This window comes from Acipenser ruthenus, chromosome 6 (assembly GCF_902713425.1).
Source record: "Acipenser ruthenus chromosome 6, fAciRut3.2 maternal haplotype, whole genome shotgun sequence".
Lineage (NCBI taxonomy): Eukaryota > Metazoa > Chordata > Actinopteri > Acipenseriformes > Acipenseridae > Acipenser > Acipenser ruthenus.
Genome location: NC_081194.1, coordinates 51,003,475 through 51,024,951, shown reverse-complemented (window position 1 = coordinate 51,024,951; position 21,477 = coordinate 51,003,475). Strand labels below are relative to the sequence as shown.

Sequence of the window (21,477 nt, the reverse complement as noted above, 5' to 3'; positions counted from 1 at the left end):
AATCCCAGGCATCAATGCGAACGGCAGCAGCGCAGGCGCAGTTGTACACAACTTGTACTTGTGACCATAAATTTTCGTGCAGTAGAGGTGACATTCAGTCCTACGTCAAACGGTAGAGTCGTTGTTGGAGATTGCCAGGACAAGAAATATATAAAATGGTAAACTCCTCAAGCTATATTTGAATGCACCTGTAAATGCTATTACTGAATATATGTTTATATATATTACAAAGTGTATCATTAATGTGCATTTAAATGCTAGCATGGAATTCAGGATGACTGTTACTTTTAGTTTAAATGTTAATATAAGGCTTTTATATTTTAATAGATATGTCTTTTTTTCTGATTTAAATGCAGTTTCCTCTGGCGTTTCATTTGTATATCAAGTTATTGTTTGACGGAAACAATGTATCAACGGTCATTCATTTGGTTAGACGTGAAAAAAACCTTAACTTGCGTAATTTATTTTAGAAACTGCATACTGCGCAAGCATTCATCCGATGTTAATTTCAAGGTTGTAGTTCTGGCTTTTACAGTCTGCTGTCTTGTAGCGTAATTTTAGTTCTACAAAGCCAGAACAAACAACGTGTTTTAGCTATTAATTTTCTTCATTGGCTACTTTTCTCGCATTGTCCCAGTTTAAATGTAGGCCAACACATTTAATATTGCTGTACAATAGCGGTTAAAGTTGTAATTTACTTATTCTTTTTTAAGCTATTTCTTTAGACAGGAATTTAGCAGTTGCAAGCAAAACGTGTTGCTCCGTTCCAAAAATGGCACGCCATTTGTTCACTTGAATATCTGGGGCTTGTTTCTGTTTTAGAAACCAAAAAGAAAGACTTGTGAATATTCAATTGATCACATTTTAAATGTCCTTTGTCTGACTGATCATGTAAATGAAATCTTTGCATTCGGCAGTACATTGGTCTAATGTCGGGATGGTTAAAATTAAAACTCTTTGTATAGTTAAGCTGCAATTTAATTTCAACACCTCACCCAAATGCCCACATTTGCATGGTTCTAGAAACTTCAGTGGTGAAATGCTGGTCATGTTGCTCTGACAAATTGGTTGCTGTTTCTAAAAGACAACTGGAAAATCTATGCATTCAACTTGCAATTACTCTGCAGATGCTTTATTTTAGTTCAGGCACTAATATCTACTTCATTGTTGCAGTCTGACCCCATTCGTGTTCTTGTGACTGGAGCTGCAGGCCAGATTGCCTACTCCCTGCTTTACAACATCGCCAAGGGAGATGTGTTCGGCAAAGATCAGGTAGAAATTGTGCTTGTCTAACACAAGCACGTTTTAACTTTTACTGCTTAAACTACTCTGGTAACTCGCATAAGCAATGTTTTATCTGAATGCTCTACAACTTTTGAAGTAATGCGCTCTGTCATTTTTTTTGTGATAGACAGCTGAAAACAAGCATGTGAAAGTTAATTGCCTTCCTTGCAGTTGCAATCCTCTGGCTTAGAGACATACAAATACAACAACTCCTCCTGAGGAAAACTAGCTCTACTTTGTACTGGTATCTAAAAGGGTTAAAGTGAAGCACAGCTTCTGCTTGTAGGGTTTAAATTGATTCTCTGCTGGGAACGAATTAAGGGACACTTTGCTAGGCCTTTATACAACCCAGCGCAAGTGTCTGGCAGACTGCAACCAGAAATTAATTGCTAGCTGTTGCTAGGTATGTTGTTGTGCAGTGGATTTGTAGTTTTAATTTTAAAGTCTTTGTTTAGCCCCTTGTCCTTGTTCTGCTTGACATCACTCCAATGCTGCCAGTCCTGGATGGCGTGTTGATGGAACTGCAGGACTGCGCACTCCCACTTCTCAGAGGTACAGAGAATAATACATTCTTTATTGCTTTTTAATAGCTTGTAACTATGCCCCTGTACTGCCAAATCACTAACCACTTTATTCTGTTCAGCAATAAGCAAGTAGTGCTTGCACTGGTTTTTATAGATTCACTTATCTTTTAAACGTCTCTTGAAAGAACAATGGCAGATGCAACAAAAGAAAAGTAGGTCATTGCTATAAATGACAAGGATTAGGTCTACATTGGCACACTGGTCTGCAGTGTGCAATATTAACTAATCTAACCAGGTTAAAATGCTTCTACTGGTGTTTTTGTGCAATTTTATCTCTTAAAGTGCTGATGCTGTAATTGCAGGTCAGAATACACTGATCATTTCCTGTACTGTCTGCATTGCGTTAGTGCTCCGAAGGGGGTTGTCAGTGAGGCGTGTTTAACTAAAGCACTGTGATTGGTCACTGTCCTGACCTAGATGAGAACAGTTTTGAGGTTCTCCTGTGCAATTGAGAATAGCAAGTGCGCAAGGTATGACTTGGATCAATTCATTTATACAAAGACATAGCACAGGTTCAAGGTGATAACAGTATTCATTACTGTGTTAAATGCTGAGCATGTACTATGCAGTCTAGTGAAGTAAGCAATATTTTTAAACAACTTTGACAACAAAGGTAGCTTTCTCTATTACATTATATGTGGTTAGGAACACCCATCCAGCCAACCCTATATCATGTTCTCTTGGTAGGGAGTCGCAGGATATTTTGTATTGATTTCATTGGGTCTAAATTCCTGAGTATTCAGTTGTGCCAGGTAGTCCCTATTGCTGCATCTGCATAAGGGAATTCAGCAGAACTCATGTTGCGTATAAAGAGAGGCATTGCAGTAATCCACATCTAATCCACAGCGATAAGCAATGTTAACTTTACATTGTCTATCCTCTCTACTATACAGTACATTGTGTGTGTACTGTATGTAAGTATTTATTTTCTAAGACCGAATAGCATCTGCTTTACATTTAATTGCTGTGTCTTTTTTTAAGGAAAGAAACCTCCATCCTCCCCCAAAGTAGTAAAGTGTTTGGTGGTTTTACACTTGAACGATAAGGGCCTGCTTGTTCAGTGCAGGCTCCGCTTCCCCTCCTTGTCTAAAATGAAATTGTTTTGATTCACAGAGGTCATTCCAACCGACAAGGAGGAGGTAGCTTTCAAGGACCTTGATGCAGCGATTCTGGTTGGCTCCATGCCAAGGAAGGAAGGCATGGAGAGGAAGGACTTGCTGAAGGCCAATGTGAAGATTTTTAAGTCCCAGGGTTCTGCTCTGGACAAGTACGCAAAGAAGACTGTCAAGGTGATTTAAGACTAAGGAGGGTGCAATGAAATGGGTGTCTGATCTGTTCACTACCATTGGGGAATGTCTGTGGCTGCTTTTTTTGCATTGAATGGGGGACATTTTCCCAGGGTGGAAATGCATTTCACGAGGAACAGGGATATAGTGGAAGAGGCTCGAAGTCAGTATGTCACTTTTTAGTTTTACAAAACCACTGCTCCATTTGTGTTGCATATACGTAGAGAAGGGCTTATTCAGTGATTGGTGAGCCTTCAGTTGTGAGCCCTTTGAGCAATGTTCCTTAAGTTAAGTGGAACTTTCATCCACGGAAGAAATAAAGGGTGTGTTTGCAAGCACTCTGCAGCTGAAATGCAGTGTTAAGACAACCACTAGAACACCTCTTCAAATAGGTGCCCCTTGTCCCAAAGGAGAGTTCTAACCACTTCTTCCCCACTGGTTAACTACCCTTGCATTTAAAAGAGAACTGACCCATCTTTCTATTCCAGGTCCTGGTTGTAGGAAACCCAGCCAACACCAACTGCCTGATTGCCTCCAAATCTGCACCCTCAATTCCTAAAGAGAACTTCTCCTGCCTGACCCGACTGGACCACAACAGGGCAAGATCACAGGTGGGAGAGCTCAGCCCACACTGCTGACACTATTCAGTTAACCCTTTGCGGTCCATTTATTAAATGTGCGTCAGGCACGTCAGGTCTAATTAATTTTCACACGCGCAGTTAATTTTGGACGCGCTGTTTTAAAAGTATTTTTTTTCACAGTCAAACGGGTTTAAATGGCCCTGCATATCAACAAAGCACTCACTAGGTATCTCCAGCCCCGCCCCACCCTTTCGTTCGCTATAGCTTTCACCTATGTAAGAAATAAATAATAATAAAAATAATAGTCGTACATACTGATCAATCATCTCCTGACCACTCGTTTTATCACCAAACTCCTCAATAATGCGATCCAAGTCATTATTTTATTACTATAACATCTCAAAAAAGCTCTGCAAATGTCCGTGTTCTCTGTGCGCTGATGCACTGATCAGCCAGCTTGTTTACTTACGACCGCCCCGTTATCTGATACAGGGCCATGTGTGACTAATCATGAGATACGCCTAATTTTCTTTTTTTTTTTTTTTTTTTTTTTTTCCCCCCCCCCCCCCCGACTTGTCTCGGCTCCTGTCGCTCCCACTCGGCAATTGAATGGTTTTCTCGGCTTTTTCCGGAGAAAAAACGACTAGAAACCCGTTTTTGCATTGCTATAATGATGTCGGACCCAGTCCGACAAAGGACCTGAGGGGAATAATTGCAATGTCGGACCCAGTCCGACAATGGCCTGCAAAGGGTTAAATCTTGTATGGGCAGCAGAGTATGTTTGTATGTTTGATCTGCGTTGAACTAGGGTTGAAGGGCCGATGTACACAATCTACATTTACTCTATTTATTTTCTCTTCAAAGGAAGTATTGCAGGGATTGAATAACCCTTTGTAGTTTGCTGATGAGTTGTGTTATGGAAGTTGAATTCTTCCTGAAAAGTGTCTAACTGGAGGTGCTTTTATGAGCTGTTTGGCAAAAGCCAGCCCTATGGTCATTCTAAGGCAGCCCAGATAACCACTGATATGGGGATAACTGTTTACCAAGGCTGTGTTGTAATTCAAACCCGATCCCCTGTTTTGTAGAAAGATAAATTAGCAGTGACAGCTATGAAAATTCCTGAATTACTATCATTTCACTGTTCTTTCATTTTCCTACATACAAGATGCATGCATTGTGGTAATCACTTTAACAAAACATTAACAGAATTTCCAGATTTTTACAGTGCTGCACTAATGTAGTAACCCAGTGTTCTACTTCTAGAAGGAACGTAGATACATTGAAAATGCATGAATCTTTAAAAAAAAAAAAAAAAAAAAAAAAAAAAAAAATCATACATTTGTAAACGGGAGCAGTTGCTTAATTGAAGGTTACAAGAGGGTTTCTCTTAAAAGCCTTTGGTGCTTTGGCTCTCCTCAGTAACCACTCTGGTTTTCCTATTGCTCGCATGTTATGGGGCGTTCGGGTGAACCTTTTGAAGTAGGATATCTGGAAGGAGCAAGGCCGTTGGTAGCTTCAAAATAAAAATGTGCAGGGCTCTAAATTGGCAACAAAAAGGACAAGCTCAAAATGGCCTTCAGTTCTCTACATTTGTAGAGGGCACCAAGGCCACTAAACTGAAGTCAAGGTCAAAGTGTATTGAGTAATTTTGCTTAGGATTTGTATATAAAGCTAATAATAAAGTGAAAGTTTACCAAAATATGAATTAAGAAATTTGACAGTAAAAAGCTTGTATTACCACTGAGGCTGTAATTACTGCGATTGCGAGTACACAGCATGCAGGGTAAAAAATGACATTTTGCTTTGTTTATGTAAATCCACCCAAACAGAGCAGAGCATGGTAATGATGAGAGCAATCGGAGCCTGATAACCACATTTCCGGGGCGTGCTGGCAAATAAACTTCAGCTCCCAACCAAATCCTTCGCAGCAGTGTAATTTTGAATTCCCTAAGTGTTTAGTTGTATTCTTAGCAGTACATTTCCCAATTAGTCAATATTTTGTTCTGCTTTCATCTTTCTTAAAATGGTCGGTTTTCCCTGCAACAGCTGACCCCGCTTTAGTACAAAACTCACGCTACATTTACTGTAATGTCTTAAAATACCGTGCTTGCTGCTTTGGCTGAAGTCGATTTATATATTATCAGCTTGTCATGTAACTGATTTAATTGCGCAGCAACTTATTTCTTCTCGGACTCCTGAAGGTAAACCAATGTAACCGACTGGGATAGGTGCGGCTGCTAAAGAAGATGCAGCAAATGATCATTTGTTCATGTTAACTCAACTTTATTGATGCACCCTATGATTTGAGTGGCAAGACAACATTGGTTTATTGGAGTTCACAAAGAGAATGTGTTTGTTTCCGGCAACTTTTTCACTATTTATTTTTAATTGACCTTTTGCTGTGTTTCAGCCCTTCATTATAATTCTTTATTTTAATTTCAGGGCGTTGTGTTAATGGCACAACATGTGTGTTTTTATTTTTTGTTCTAAATTTCTTGAATGCAACATTTCATTTGAAGCAGTTTTTGCACGACAGTACACGTTTGGTAACCATCACAACTGCTGCATGAACCTGGGGTTACCGTATTCTGCAGGTGTTAATACAGCACCTCTGACATTTGTGTACGATCAGATTGTTACTGTCTCTCTCAGCCTTCAGTTTAGAACATGTGGCATGCCTGATTTTTTTTTTTTCAAAATGGCTGTGACTAGACCTATGTTGTGAGGGGCTTTGCGGCAATTGATCAGGGCATCAACGGCAATTCCTGCATGGTTGGTGTTAATTTCAAGCCGTGCTGTTGAAAAATCAAATATACACTTGGAGTTTTTTTGTGTAGGAAAAATTGTATTTCATAATAGGTAAGAGTTAATGGAATTATTTAGCCATGTACCTTTCGGAGTCTGAAAGGAAACTTGGCAGGGAAAAATGTGCTTGAATAAATGCTTTCTAATTATGATGTTCCAGATTTGGTATATTTTTTCCACATACTTTGTCAGTTAAACAAGCTGCATGGTGCCATATGATTGACTGTGCCTGTCTTGTTCAGTTGGCGATACGAGTGGGGGTTCCCGCAGACAATGTTAAGGATGTGATTATCTGGGGCAACCATTCCTCCACCCAGTACCCTGATGTCCACCATGCCAAGGTCAAAGTGCAGGACAAGGAGGTTGGCGCCTATGAAGCCGTGCAGGATGACAATTGGCTCAAGGGAGACTTCATCAGTGTGAGTAGGATTCTCTGCCAGACTTTTTTTTTTTTTTTTTTTTTTTTTTTTAAAACAAGTTAAGATTGGCTTAAGCTGTATAATGTTGGGCAAAAATAGGAATCTGCATAGCTAGCAAAGATTAATTCCCCTTGGTTTTTTTTTTTTTTTTTTACAAGCAGGTATCTTCGAGTAAGATGCTGGGTTCCAAAAAATAGTGTTGCTACAACCGTTTTAAATTACATACCTTAAACTTCTTTTCATTAACATCCTAACAACGTTTTACACTTAACTCATTAAAGTCTGTTTTTGAAGCTCTTTTCAAAATGACCGCTCTAGTGCACTGATAGTGTAAGGATTATTGCCCTCATTGTCAAATAGGTAACATGGCAATAACGATCCATGTGGTACAGAAAAAAGCCAGAGCACTTGTTATGTTTTTTAAATCTCTTCCTACAGTTCATTAGAGCGGTCATTTTGAAAAAAGCTTTGAAACAGACTAAAGTTTTAAGTGTAAGATATTGTCAGGATTTCAATGAAAAGAGAAATTACACGTGTGTTATTTACACAGTAACACACATGTGGGGATGTATAACACTATTTTGGGACCTTGCTACTTACTTTTAAGTGCACCACAGATATTGATACTCCTGGTCAATGCTTGTGTGTTACACTGCCACATATCGGATTCATAGTATTTAATAGGTTATGTGGAGCTCGGTAAAGTTATTCTAACGAAAGTGTTGCTTTTGATTCCAGTTCAGATTTTCTCCTTGGGTTTTGATTAACTTTCAATCTGTAGACTTTTTGTTGCTGCTCCTCTGCCTGATATTTGGCCTTGGCACAGGCAGGTTTCAAATCCTGCTGTAAATCCTGTGGTTCTGCTTTCATTCCCAGACGGTGCAGCAGCGCGGAGCTGCAGTTATTAAGGCTCGTAAGCTGTCCAGCGCAATGTCTGCTGCCAAGGCTATCTCTGACCACATGAGAGACATCTGGTTCGGTACTCCTGAGGTGAACACTTTTTCATTCTTTAGGAAGAACGATTTATTTATGAATTACTTGCACCATTGCACTTTCCTCCGTGCTCCATGAAAGCACACATTTTCAAATGTTTTATATCCAAAGATCCCCCCCCCCCCCCGTAAGATTAATTTATCCCCATTATCTCAATTCTTTTTAGACTTGTCATTTGTAGTAAAATCTAATTTGACAATATTAATGTTAATGAGCTTTAGTGGTGTGTGTGGTTTTAATTGGAGTGCATCTAGACGGAACACTTTTTATAGCCCCCCCTCAAATACTTCTGTTTTTTCCAATGAATGCTTACTGAGCAAAATGTCAAACCTGACTGCATGTCCTGAAGCTGAATATGTACTTTTGTTGACACCAGTGCTAACATTTCCTAAATGTTTGAATATTGCCGCAACACTGATAAACCACTTGAGTTAATTTCTTAAAAGACTATATTCGAAAGTAAACATGGCCTTTTAAGTGTGCATTATTTTGTATTTGAGTTAATGTTCCTATGGAGAGAAATACATGGAGTCCAATTAAATCCTCTTCTATTTTAAAGAAAATTAAACTTGTCTTTTGGTGTCCTTGTGTAAACTGTCATCAAATATATAAATGTAAGAGACTCAACCTTGTTTGACTATTGGAACAAGTGCACTATACTGCAGTAAACTAAACTGTACCTTTTACATTTGGTGTTATGGCAAATTCACAAAGAAGCACTAGCTAGGGATACAATAAATAAGTGAAACTAATATATAGAAGTTGTGTAATTATGCCGTACATTGCTAGAACTGGGTTTCTTATTGTGTAGTATAGAAGACCAAACTGTTTTGGCAACAAAGCAAATAACTTGGTGAACGAGTCTAGGTACAATGTTTAGGTTTAGTTCTTTTTTTTTTTTTTTTTTTTTTTTTTTTTTTTAAATAAATATCTTGTGTGTGTGTGTGTGTGTGTGTGTTCTATTCCCAGGGTGAATTCATCTCTATGGGCGTTATCTCTGATGGAAACTCCTATGAGGTTCCCAGTGATCTGATCTACTCATTCCCTGTTGTAATCAAGGTAAGCCCTCAAAAATGCTTTTATTTGAGACATTGACCCCCCCCCCCCCCCCCCCCCCCCCCAGTCAAATGGTTGCACTACCGAATCCTTTTGTCTAATTCTCGCTGTCTAATGTTTGGATTGTCATTACATTTTCCCCCACCCCCCAAACACAGCATTATGCATTGTTTCTACCACCATTTCATAGTGAGGGGGGAGAGCAGTTTTGGTTTGTAGCAAAACCAACCAGAACATCTTAATTTTAACCAGCCTGAATGTCATCTAGATAAATATATTCTATAACCTAGGTAAAGCACAGTCAATGTGCTTGGCAAGCTGTTGGTTTCATGTATTATTGAAGTAGTGTGGCTAGAGTACTAGATCCCATGGTAAATTAGATGAATAGTAATTATGACTGGCAAAATTGTATTGGAACATCGACTATCTCCATTGAACATTCTATCCAAAAAATAGTATTTGGAGGAGACCACTTCATTATTTCACTGTTTTAATAATGGGTTAAGTAGTGGTGGTGGTGGTGGTGGTGGTGGTCGTCGTCTTCTTTTTCTTATTGTTGCTGTTTCCTGTTCTAGAATAAGACCTGGAAGATTGTTGATGGCCTGGCGATCAATGACTTTTCTCGTGGGAAGATGGACGCCACTGCCAAGGAGCTTGTTGAGGAGAGAGATTCTGCACTGGAGTTCATTGCTTGACTAGACCACGGTGACCAAGAAACAGTACAGCACTTAAAAGCAGAGAAACTTCCATGTCGTCTCTAAACCCAGATGTGTTTATATATGTAATGTGTGACACCTCAAAGGTTTTGTTCGGAACTACATGGAATGTAATTCGTGAAGCACCTTTATGATCCTTGTTGTAACGGTTGTATAAAGTACAATAAAACCACATAAACCATAAAAATACTCGATTCATTTCTCTTGTACAGTAAGTGCATTTCTGGAAACCTTTTATATGCTTGTCTACAGAAAATGCATCTGAAATTTAATTTGTCCTTTTTGAAGAATATAGTACACAGTTGAGAATTGGGATTGGAAGGATTCGATTATTATCTGTAAAAGTCGTTGCTGAACGCACAAACCAACGAAAAAATATTTCCATCGATTTTTAATAATCGAAATTTACAAATAGGCAAAGTAAGAAATGCTGCTGGAACCTTAATGTGTATGAAACGTGTTTTAATGAAGGATGCATAAAGCACGTATTTACAGCTCTACTAAAAGTTCTGGTGCCGGCGTTGATGGACTGGAGCTGCAGAGAATTTACGCAGCATTAATTACGTTGGGGTTAAAGTTGAGGAAGAGCATAGCAATTAAGTTTGTGATGGGCGGCTCAACGGCACTGTACAGTAAGGGAGGTTACAAAGGGAGTTTGTTTTATTTCAATAATGACTCGGAATATTGCAGCGAATACCCTGACCTCAAAAGGGCTGGAAAGGGAGACTAGGGCATTTTGCGCTGCAAAGGTAAAACAGAAATCGCTCGACAGGCCAATCATATTGTTAAACATTTGAACAGGAAGTCTCATTTGAAATGAAAAAGTCAAGCAACAATAACCTAAGCTTTGACGGATGCTTGTTTGGGAATAATGAGACAAAAAGGCTGGCAAAAACCTTGGCCTGACAGTTAATTACTGTAAAGATGGCTGTCATATTGAGGTCCCTTTGCTTTCTGGTTGATAAAGACGCAATGCTTAGAAATAGTGACTTTGTACTAGATACAGTGGTGTGATGTATTCTGTAATTCTCTAGGTCAAGTACGATTGTTGGTGTCAACAAGAGAGAATTTAAATGTCCTTGCAGTTTTTTTGCAAAGTCGTGTCAAAGCTATGCATCTCAGAAACATGACAGATGTGTTGCTGGATATGACACTGAAACTAATATTGCTGCCAAACTTAGGTCATTTGACTTTTAATGTTACAGCTGCATGAGAGCACACAGAGTTATTGAAATTTAACCTTTCAGTGCCACACTGCTTTTAACTCTGACCATATTAGTGATATAGACCACATGATTTGACATGTGGTCTTTTTGTAGTAGCCACATTGTTTTTAACCACTGGCTATATCAATGATACAATCTGTTTCACGTTTCCATTTTACTTCATGTTTAAACCAGTTTATCTGATATACCCCACATGGATATTTTTAAGATGAATGAAAATCTCTAGTTTTAAACCTGTATCCAGGTTGCTAGTCAGACAATACAAATGTGTCTGTTAGTTTCTCACACAAAGGAATTAAAGAACTATTCCAGGTATCGTCTGGTTTTGTTTTAGGTAAAAACCGCAAACAAGAGGAAAAATACAGGACAGAACAGCAAGACAAACAGGTTTTTAAATTGCTAATTTTTGTGTTTAATCTATAAGGTGTGCTGAATTGCGCTGGAAACCTGAAGTTTTACTCTTACATGCACAAGCAAATGGCAGTACAAGCTTTCCAACATTGTCCAGACAATGTGTCTCAACCCTGCCCTGGAGGGATCACTCTGCTTGGTGGAGGAAGGCTAATCCAGTTCCCAAGCCCATTTTAAACTTCAATGTATTACAAGATAGATTACACTATGTAACACAATTTTTGTTCCTGGGTAGTAAGTGTTATTTCCTAATTGCTTATGCCGCAAAAGTGTAGAAAATGGCTATTATTCCCCACAAACTTTGTTTTTGTGACCAGGACAGTGATATTTTGAAATTTACCTATTTCCAATGAGAAAACAGGCGAATTTGTGTCTTTTTGTTCACATAAAGTCAGAAAAACAACATATGAATCCAAATTAACATGTATTTATACTAAAGTAATACAAAAATGACTACAAAAGATTTGGAAGTGAGTAGTTTTTCGAGATTTACGATTATACTGTAAATCACTTTCACGAATCAGCCCCCAAATGTAGTCTCCCATCATGTTCTCGTTATACTGTCCTTGGTAGCGGCGTTCAAAGTCCAGTATATCCTGGTGGAAGCGCTCGCCTTGCTCCTCCGAGTACGCTCCCATGTTCTCCTTGAATTTATCAAGATGAGCATCAAGGATATGGACTTTGAGGGACATCCTACAGCCCATTGTGCCGTAGTTCTTCACCAGAGTCTCAACCAGCTCCATATAGTTTTCGGCCTTGTGATTGCCCAGGAAGCCCCGAACCATGCGACAAAGCTGTTCCAAGCCGCTTTCTCCTTACTAGTGAGCTTCTTGGGGAATTCATTGCACTCCAGGATCTTCTTTATCTGTGGTCCGACGAAGACACCGGCTTTGACCTTTGCCTCAGACAGCTTAGGGAAGAAGTCTTGAAGGTACTTGAAGGCTGCCGACTCCTTATCTAGAGCTCTGACAAATTGTTTCATAAGGCCCAATTTGATGTGCAGTGGTGGCATCAGCACCTTCCGGGGGTCCACCAGTGGCTCCCACTTGACGTTGTTCCTCCCCACAGAGAACTCGGTCCACTGTGGCCAGTCTCGCCTGTGGCAGTGCGCCTTGGTGTCCCTGCTGTCCCAAAGGCAAAGATAGCAGGGAAACTTGGTAAAACCGCCTTGGAGACCCATCAGGAATGCCACCATTTTGAACTCTCCTATGTCCTCCCAGCCGTACTCATCATACTTCAAGGCGTCCAGCAAGGTCTTGATGCTGTTGTAATCCTCTTTGAGGTGCACCGAGTGAGCCAGGGGAAGAGACAGGTACTTGTTACCATTATGGAGCAGCACGGCTTTGAGGCTCCTGGATGAGCTGTCAATGAAGAGGCGCCACTCATTCTGGTTACAGGCGATTCCGATTGCCTCGAACAGACTGGTCACATTGTGGCAGAAGCAGAGCCCATCTTGACGGTTGAAGAAGCTGGAAAAAAGGTTGGTGACGCTTCCTCTGATCTGCGACTTGCACACTTTCATCCAACAAGTTCCACTGCTTGAGCCTAGACGCCAAAAGCTCGGCATTGGACTTGGTGAGACCAAGATCTCTAATCAAGTCGTTGAGGTCTTTTTGGTTGGGGTAGTATGGGTTTCTCTCCTCAGCTCCACCTCTGAAATTGTCATCTGGATCTACAACGTCTTCCTCGCTCTCTGACTTGCTGCTCTTTTCTAAAGACGGCTGCTCTCTCTCCGGAGGAGTGGGTACGGGGAGCTCATGGCAGTGTGGCACCGGGACGATGGATGAAGGAAGGTCCGGATACGTGATAGCAGGTGCATTCTTGCCAGTCCGACGTTTGGAAGGGTCCACCATGCAGAAGTAGCAGTTGCTTGAGTTGTGAGTGGGTTCCCACCAAATTCTTGGGATAGCGAACTTCATGGCTCTCTTTTCCCCTCTGTACCATCCTACAAAAATACATTTATTTTACCCAGCACTGAATCTATCTGGAATGTTCTGGAAAATAGGTAAATTTCAAAATATCACTGTCCTGGTCACAAAAGCAAAGTTTGTGGGGAATAATAGCCATTTTCTATACTTTTGAGGCATAAGCAATTAGGAAATAACACTTACTACCCAGGAACCAAAAAAAAAATAATTGTTACACTGTGTTATGTAATGGTCAACAGAAACTGGTAAAACTTTTTTTTTTTTTTTTCCTTAATGAAAAGAAGTGCCAGGTTTCCCACGATGCTTCAACAATGTGCCCCACCCTGTTTGTGGGCAAGCAATACTAGTTCAGTTTCCATGCCCCTCTTATTCTTAACCTTTATTGGAGATTTCTTTTAAAGATGTGAACTGTGAGTTTTTGTGAAGTAGACTAACTTGATAGATTCTGACTTGGTAGATACATTTTATATATGACCCCTTGTAACAATTACTACATAAAAACAACATTTACAAAATATGTGTATACGCCTTAAATTCCCATAATTTTTGTATACAACATAATCTCTAGCTGCCCTCTATCAAAGCCTGGCATGATGCAAATTACCTTGCAACAGGGAGATTCGGCTTTTGTATATTAAAGGGTATAGAACAACATTAAATAAGAAATTCATTCTTTATGAAGAACAACCCATTTACAAATTTGTGCTGCATATAGCCGGTGTTTCACCTCAGTAATTAAATCTGGTGAATATTTTGTGTACTGTATTTATTTAAATAATTTAGAAAGTTGTAAAACAAAGTTTCCAACCATCAACCATACTGTCTTGGAAAACAGTAAAGCTACTGTTTGGTCTTCTGCAGTCATTAATTTGCAATGAAGAGGATTGGCCACATGGGGACAGTCTTTCACCCGGGACACGTGTGTTAGGGTAGAAAATGCAGCAAGCCCTACAAGAAACACATTAAAGAAGGCATTGCCCTTCTCTGTGATCATGGCCATAACTAGCTGTGAGGACACATGTTGTGTCCTCGTTGTTTTTTTGCATCATCAATGTTGATGCTCATGTAAAAATGGTGGTAAAATACAAAAGACTCCTTAATTTTCTCTGTTGGTTTGCTGTGTAACATAGATTTGGAGGATGAATAGTAAATATCAATCAGTCATATAAATACTGTCAGCTATAGCTTGAAACCTAAGTTTGACCTTGGTAGAATGTCAGCTCTGTTTACGATGCTGTCTCTGATAACTAATGGTTAGCTGGGGAAACTGAAGGGAATGCAGAGATAAATGTGGCACAAGCAAGATGTGTGAGGAATAATGAGAGATCAAGTATAGGAATATGAAGCTGTACTTTCAAATGAAATGCAGTAAATCTACACTTCTGGGTGTAATAGATGAAATGGACACACTTTATTATGAGTTGCAGTTCATACCTCATGAAAATTAAGATACAGTTTTACAGTACTGGTAGTTCCTTCTGATAAAATACTGAGAATTGATTCTTCATATTTCATTTGCTCATGTATTTTGCCTTTTTTAAATTAATCTATGTATTGGTTTCAATGATTCACTGAACTGGCAATAACTCAAAAAGTGTCAGTCTGTCCCAGGGGGGCAATATGAATACTGATTGGCATGAAGGTTATTCTTATGAAAACGTCTTACATTTATCAGCAACTCATTGTTTCTTCATTGGAATTTCAACAGCCAACCCCACCACACTGTGCAAAGTCAAGGTTGAGAATCTCCCCAATATATTTAATTCCAGATTGGGGTTGTAGTATGCTAACTATTAACCATTATAAATATTTACTGCAGTGTACCATTGTAAAAGAAAGCATTGTAAAGTATGGTAAACTGTGCTATCAGCCAAGTCCACAGTTTGACTGCAAGCACTAAAAATAGGTGTGCATTTTTTAAAGCCCTTTAAGAGAAAAACAACACTGTACTGAACTGCACTGTTTTCAATAATGTTTTAAATAAATAAAAATATTCTTTCAAGAAAGCTGTTGTAAACAGTGATTAAAACAGTATTATCATCTGTTGCTGCTGTGAGACAAAGAACCTACATTGAAAAAACACTGTTGCCATCCTGTCGGATGTTGTAGACTTGTGGATTTGAGATTTATACATATTAACACATGGCCACATTACAAATGTTACCACTGTGTATAGTGTAAAATATTGTGTGTTAAAGTGAACCTACATTACTTGCTTAGTCACTTTGGAAGTTTAGTTTAAACATTTACCCTTACAACCTTCATGCATGGGCACCTTTGCAGCTAACCCCTAAGCCATTTGGTCAGTATGTACAGAATGTGCTGGAAGCTTGCCTTCAGTTCAGCATTTATTTCCTTTCTCTGATGTTATTCAGGCACTGCAGATGGGAGGGAGCTGAGACAGGAGTGTTTCTGAGACCAGCTATATATTACCAGAAAGGAGCTTCAGATTTAAACACATGCAGTACAGTTTAATTATTAACTTTAATTGGTCCATTTAGTGAAACCTGTGCAACACCTTGGCTGGAGTTTACACACAAAATAAAAATAAAATATATATATATATATATAGTTCTTGATTTCACCGTGTAACAATTTTTTTTTTTTTTTGGTTCCTGGGTAGTAAGTGTTATTTCCTAATTGCTTATGCCTCAAAAGTATAGAAAATGGCTATTATTCCCCACAAACTTTGCTTTTGTGACCAGGACAGTGATATTTTGAAATGTACCTATTTTCCAGAACATTCCAGATAGATTCAGTGCTGAGTAAACTTGGAGTAACTTCTAGAACTTTCTAGAACTTTCCAGTAATATAAATAGTAAATAGTATATAAATACAGGGGCCTTAAGCCCACCAGTTCAGTTTAGTTCCAGCTCTCTAAGTGGATACATATCTGCATTTTTCTGAGATGGCATCAAGAGGCTGCAAGCATCCGGCAGACGCATTTTGCTATGTCTGCGGCCAATTTATCAACACAAGAGCGAAAAAGTACTCTGTGGAAGATCTGCTAAGATGTGTGAGGCCTACAAGGCATATTTCGGCATGCCTGTCGGGGATCAAGACAAACCCTGGGCACCTCATTTCACCTGCGAGCACTGCAAAAAAACTCTGGAAGGTAAGATGGACAATTGTTGCTTGGAATTTTATGTTATAAAATTTGTTAAAATTTTTAAAATTGTAAAAGTTTTTAATTTTAAAATGTTTTACAATTTTCAATGTTATTGAAAAAATATATCATATATGAAAAATGTTGCGAGAATCTCTTACACATGAGTCAAGATCCTGGAGTGCAATTAATTCCCCAAGAAGCTCACTAGTAAGAAGAAAGCGGCTTGGAACAGCTTTGTCGCAGTGGTTCGGGGCTTCCTGGGCAATCACAAGGCCGAAAACTATGTGGAGCTGGTTGAGACTCTGGTGAAGAACTACGGCACAATGGGCTGTAGGATGTCCCTCAAAGTTCATATCCTTGATGCTCATCTTGATAAATTCAAGGAGAACATGGGAGCGTACAAGGAGAAGCAAGGCGAGCGCTTCCACCAGGATATACTGGACTTTGAACGCCGCTACCAAGGACAGTATAACGAGAACATGATGGGAGACTACATTTGGGGGCTGATTCATGAAAGTGATTTACAGTATAATCGTAAATCTCGAAAAACTACTCACTTCTAAATCTTTTGTAGTCATTTTTGTATTACTTTAGTATAAATACATGTTAATTTGGATTCATATGTTGTTTTTTTCTGACTTTATGTGAACGAAAAGACACAAATTCGCCCGTTTTCTCATTGGAAATAGGTAAATTTCAAAATATCACTGTCCTGGTCACAAAAGCAAAGTTTGTGGGGAATAATAGCCATTTTCTATACTTTTGAGGCTAAGCAATTAGGAAATCACACTTACTACCCAGGAACAAAAATTGTGTTACATAGTGTTTTCTCATATTGCTGTTTAACGGTGGCTCATTATGCACAGTAGAAAATGAATAAATAGAAATGTGTTTTGTTGATATCATGCAGTAAATTATATTAGGATCTTGACATAACACATTTTTATTTTCATTTTTTTCTATGTTCTCAATGAGCCACCATGCTAATTTACATTATCTGAAGACTGGTCCAGAAGTTTTAGAAACACTGGTATGTTGTGCCAATAAAATTACACACACAGTGCCTTGGCCTCCCCAAAAGATAATATTTATAAGACAGTCATCTTTTACTTAACTGTGTTTCAGAAGAACAGGTCATAGATTTCCTTCTGTGGTCAAATGTTGAGTGAATGGAAAACAAGGAGACATTGGCTCGTTAACTTGTATCTGGTGTTGAGAATCACTATAGTGGCAAGCTAAACGTTACTTGTGGATATATAATGTATTATAGATGAAGGGAAAGTAAGGGACAGCAAATTTCACTGTACTTTTCCTATTGTCTTTACATAAGGCCACTAGGGGGTTATGGAGTGGCTACATCCAAATTATTATTTATTTCTTAACAATTGTTACAATATATCACATTATTTTTACATACAATTACCTATTTATACAGTTGGATTTTTAGTGGAGCAATCTAGGTAAAGTACCTTGCTCAAGGATACAGCAGCAGTGTCCCCCACCTAGGATTGAACCCTCCGGTCAAGAGTCCAGAGCCCTAACCACTACTCCACACTGCTGCCCTAGAACAATATGGATATGTAGGAATGTGGCATCCAAGCCTCTATCAATTCCAGCTATATAACCAGTCAATCCTACTTTCCCATTCAATCAAGTCAGATACACCCTTTCACACCAACTGAATCCCCAACCACTCAAAGTGGCATGGCATTTAGTCATGGGTTACGTTAGTCTACACCACATTTTCCACTTGTCAGCTTCTAAAAATACACCTGTCAAAATTTAACACAGCCAAGTTCTGTCCTCACCAGTCATTCCTTCCCTTCCAGTTAGGTAACTGTTAGAGATTAGCTGAGAAACAGGTGGATCAGAGGAAGAAATGCATTGTACTCGTATATACCCAATAAAAGAAAAATTACAAACAATAAAATAGGATATATCAAAATCAAGTTTTTAACATCCATACAAACACTGAAATCACCATTCATATATTTTCCATCTGATATACATTGACCACTTGGCTTGCGCAGCTATATTTTCTGACTGCAAGTGTGGCAATTGTAAGTTGCCTCAAAATGGAAAATCTCCGTTTTAGGGGTACATAGAGTGACTTATCTGGCCTATGTATATTTGTCTTGTTATTTTCCATATATCATGTTTTTTCAATACCACATTTCTTTGGGAAGATAACAAATAAAGTCCACCCGCGAATAGTGATATCACTTGATGTTTTTTTCTTTTTAATTGATGTTGTTGTTGTTTTTGTAATACCACCGTCCTTTAAATCACTAAATAGGACCCTCTGTCATTTTACATATATTTACAGCGCATTGTTAGAGGCCTGATTTTATAGGCTTGGGTCACCAATTGTAATTATCTCAATGGTGGTATTTTGATCGGACACTGTATAGATCATGTGAATAGACCCTGCCTATGTAGATTAAAGCTCTGATTTCTTAAATAAATGAAAAACGTGTTTAAGAAGTGTATTCACTTTCAGCACTGGGTCTTTAATACTTATAAAAGTATTGTGTTGTTGCACACATGCAAGTCCCATGAGGTTCACTTGTGCGCTTTTTTTTTAATGAATCTTCCCTTTCGGCCTATTGAAACCAGATGGTACACAAGTGTGGATGTGAATGAAAAGTCTGTTCAAATTCTGGAAGTTTGGTGGCATGCCAAAACTGACAATAAACTAAAGCCATGCAGTCAGCGGAGTAGTACAGCATATCACACTTTTTTCAAACCAAAAAACTACATGTTTAAAGGCAGTGATTGTGATAAAGGTTTCTGCTGTAACAAGGTACCATAAATACAGCTTGAAGGGGTGTAATACCTTATCTCAGGCCTGTCAGCAAACCTCTGTGTTTTTCTATTCTAATATGGTCCTTCATTTCACACTGTTCTGTCCCCTTGAAACTAAGACATTTATTCTTCCTTCGTTATCGCCAACTAAATAACAAACTGCTTAGGATTATGGGTGGTTCTTTTAGCAAAAACCCTTGTTTAAGCTGATTTAGCCTGAATTCGGAGGTGTTCTTTAGATCTAGCGCCAGCCATAGATATAGGCTAAATCATACGAAACCAGCATAAGTTTCCAGTTGTATTGCTGGCAACAGAGTAGGTGTTCATTAGGTGTCGCTTACTAATATAAAAACACTTCAATTTAGCATGTCTACTGTACATTCTCAACTGGAAGGCTTCTGTTTAGGCAGGGCTCTTTGGAGCTGAATAAAATCAGCCTATCAGAAAGCTTTACTGTTTTGTTCCTGATCCATGTCTTTTGAGTGAGAACACTGTGACAGCCTGTTGCCATCCTGACACTATTCCATAGATTTGCTCACACCAGATCAAAGCACCTTAAACACAGACTAATCAACATATTAAAAAATCACAGTATTCAAAACTAAAAATGTAAACACACTTAATTAAGAAATATTTTCAGACATCCACCAGGTGGCATTGCCTAGTAGTTCATTTGAATGCCTTTTGCATCCTAGAGACCACAGAAGATCAAATACTGAGTGTAATTGTCAGTTATAACAAATAATAATAATAATAATAATAATAATAATAATAATAATAATAATAATAATAATAATAATAATAATAATAAAAACCTATGGCATCAATGAGCAATTGTATACTTAGTGAGGTGTGTATTTTCCATTCTACAGCTCTGGCCAAAAGTTTTGCATCACCCTATAGAATTAACTAATTTTGCTTCATAAAGTCAATGAAACCTGCTGAATAATATTGTGTTAACATATTGAATTACATACCGCTTTGTAGTTTTCCATATACTTAACGAAAAACTGACAAAAAATGAAAAATGTGAAATTTTGAAATGTAACATGAAATACTGTATATTCCGGCAGACATTTGCGATATCATTTTGTAGTTTCTTTGATTACATAATGTTAAATAAAATATCTAAATGATATTCATATACTTTTTTGTTTCACTTGCATTTACTATAACTATATCATGAGAGAAAATGTGATGAAACATGGTATGGACATTCCCTTGAGGGCATTAGAATGTCGATTATAATGATCTACTTTTGCATGAGTTCTGGCTCCTGATTGGCTGAGCTACTGAAGCTATATTTAACTTGGTACAATATGCTGACTACAGGGCTATAAATGGCTTTACTTGACCTTACTTGACAGAATTGATTGCATCGTATACCCCGTGTTGTTCCCAGAAGTCACTGATGCAGACCAAGCTTCCAATATAAACCATGTGCTGTTCATAAACTACACACCCCAAATGTGTTATCAAACTGGATCTATCTCAGCCAGTGAATGAACAAGCAGAACTGTGATATTATCTGATACAGTACTAACAACATTTAGAGTGCACTGGAATTTACATGGGTGCATTTGTTACATAAATATCAGGACCAGTATAACTGATCTAGAGGGAGAGGTTTACAAAGAGGTTTATGCGAAATTTGCTAAATTTTTGTGAAATACAAAACTGATAATGGTACTGTACTATTTTCGCGCAAATTACATTTTTGCTGTAAAGGCTGTATGTGGTATGTACTATCTAGGTACAGGGTATAGGCAGTGCATGGATTTTTCATAGGATCAGACATTAATGTATTTAGCAAGTTATATGCTTGGCTGTTGTCAAGAAAATTGTTCACTGCACTACTACTTCATAAATGCATGCCTGCCAAGTCTCCCTAATGTGACTCAAATAACTCCAGATTATTTAGATTGCCAATTGTAATCCATTATTACCGTTCTCTAACAAACGCCCACCTGCCCCTCTGCTCCCGGCCGCTCGATCGCTCACCCGCTCTGCAGAGGAAACAGTACAAAACAGTAAATAAAGGTATGTAAATAATAATAATAATAATAATAATAATAATAATAATAATAATAATAATAATAATAATAATAATAATGAGTGAATGGAAGAGCAATTACGCAAACCATAATTGCTGATACATATTTTATTATTAGCCCAAAGCTAGATAAACTTAGCTGTATAGCCTAATCATATATAATTTGCATTGTTTGGTCATGCATTTTGCATTGGGGAGGTTATTTAATTTAGCTGAACAGT

The 21,477-nt window shown here is 38.4% G+C and overlaps 1 protein-coding gene across 1 annotated transcript; it reads left to right on the top strand.

The window, feature by feature from the left end:
* On the top strand, positions 1–9,911 carry mdh1ab (malate dehydrogenase 1Ab, NAD (soluble)). Its single transcript, XM_034018373.2, has 9 exons — positions 1–158; positions 1,174–1,272; positions 1,740–1,836; positions 2,982–3,157; positions 3,643–3,765; positions 6,783–6,959; positions 7,836–7,949; positions 8,922–9,011; positions 9,584–9,911. Exons 1-9 carry the CDS (start codon positions 156–158, stop codon positions 9,701–9,703), a joined length of 999 nt encoding a protein of 332 aa, XP_033874264.1. The 5' UTR covers positions 1–155; the 3' UTR covers positions 9,704–9,911.
* The last annotated feature ends 11,566 nt before the right edge of the window (positions 9,912–21,477 follow it).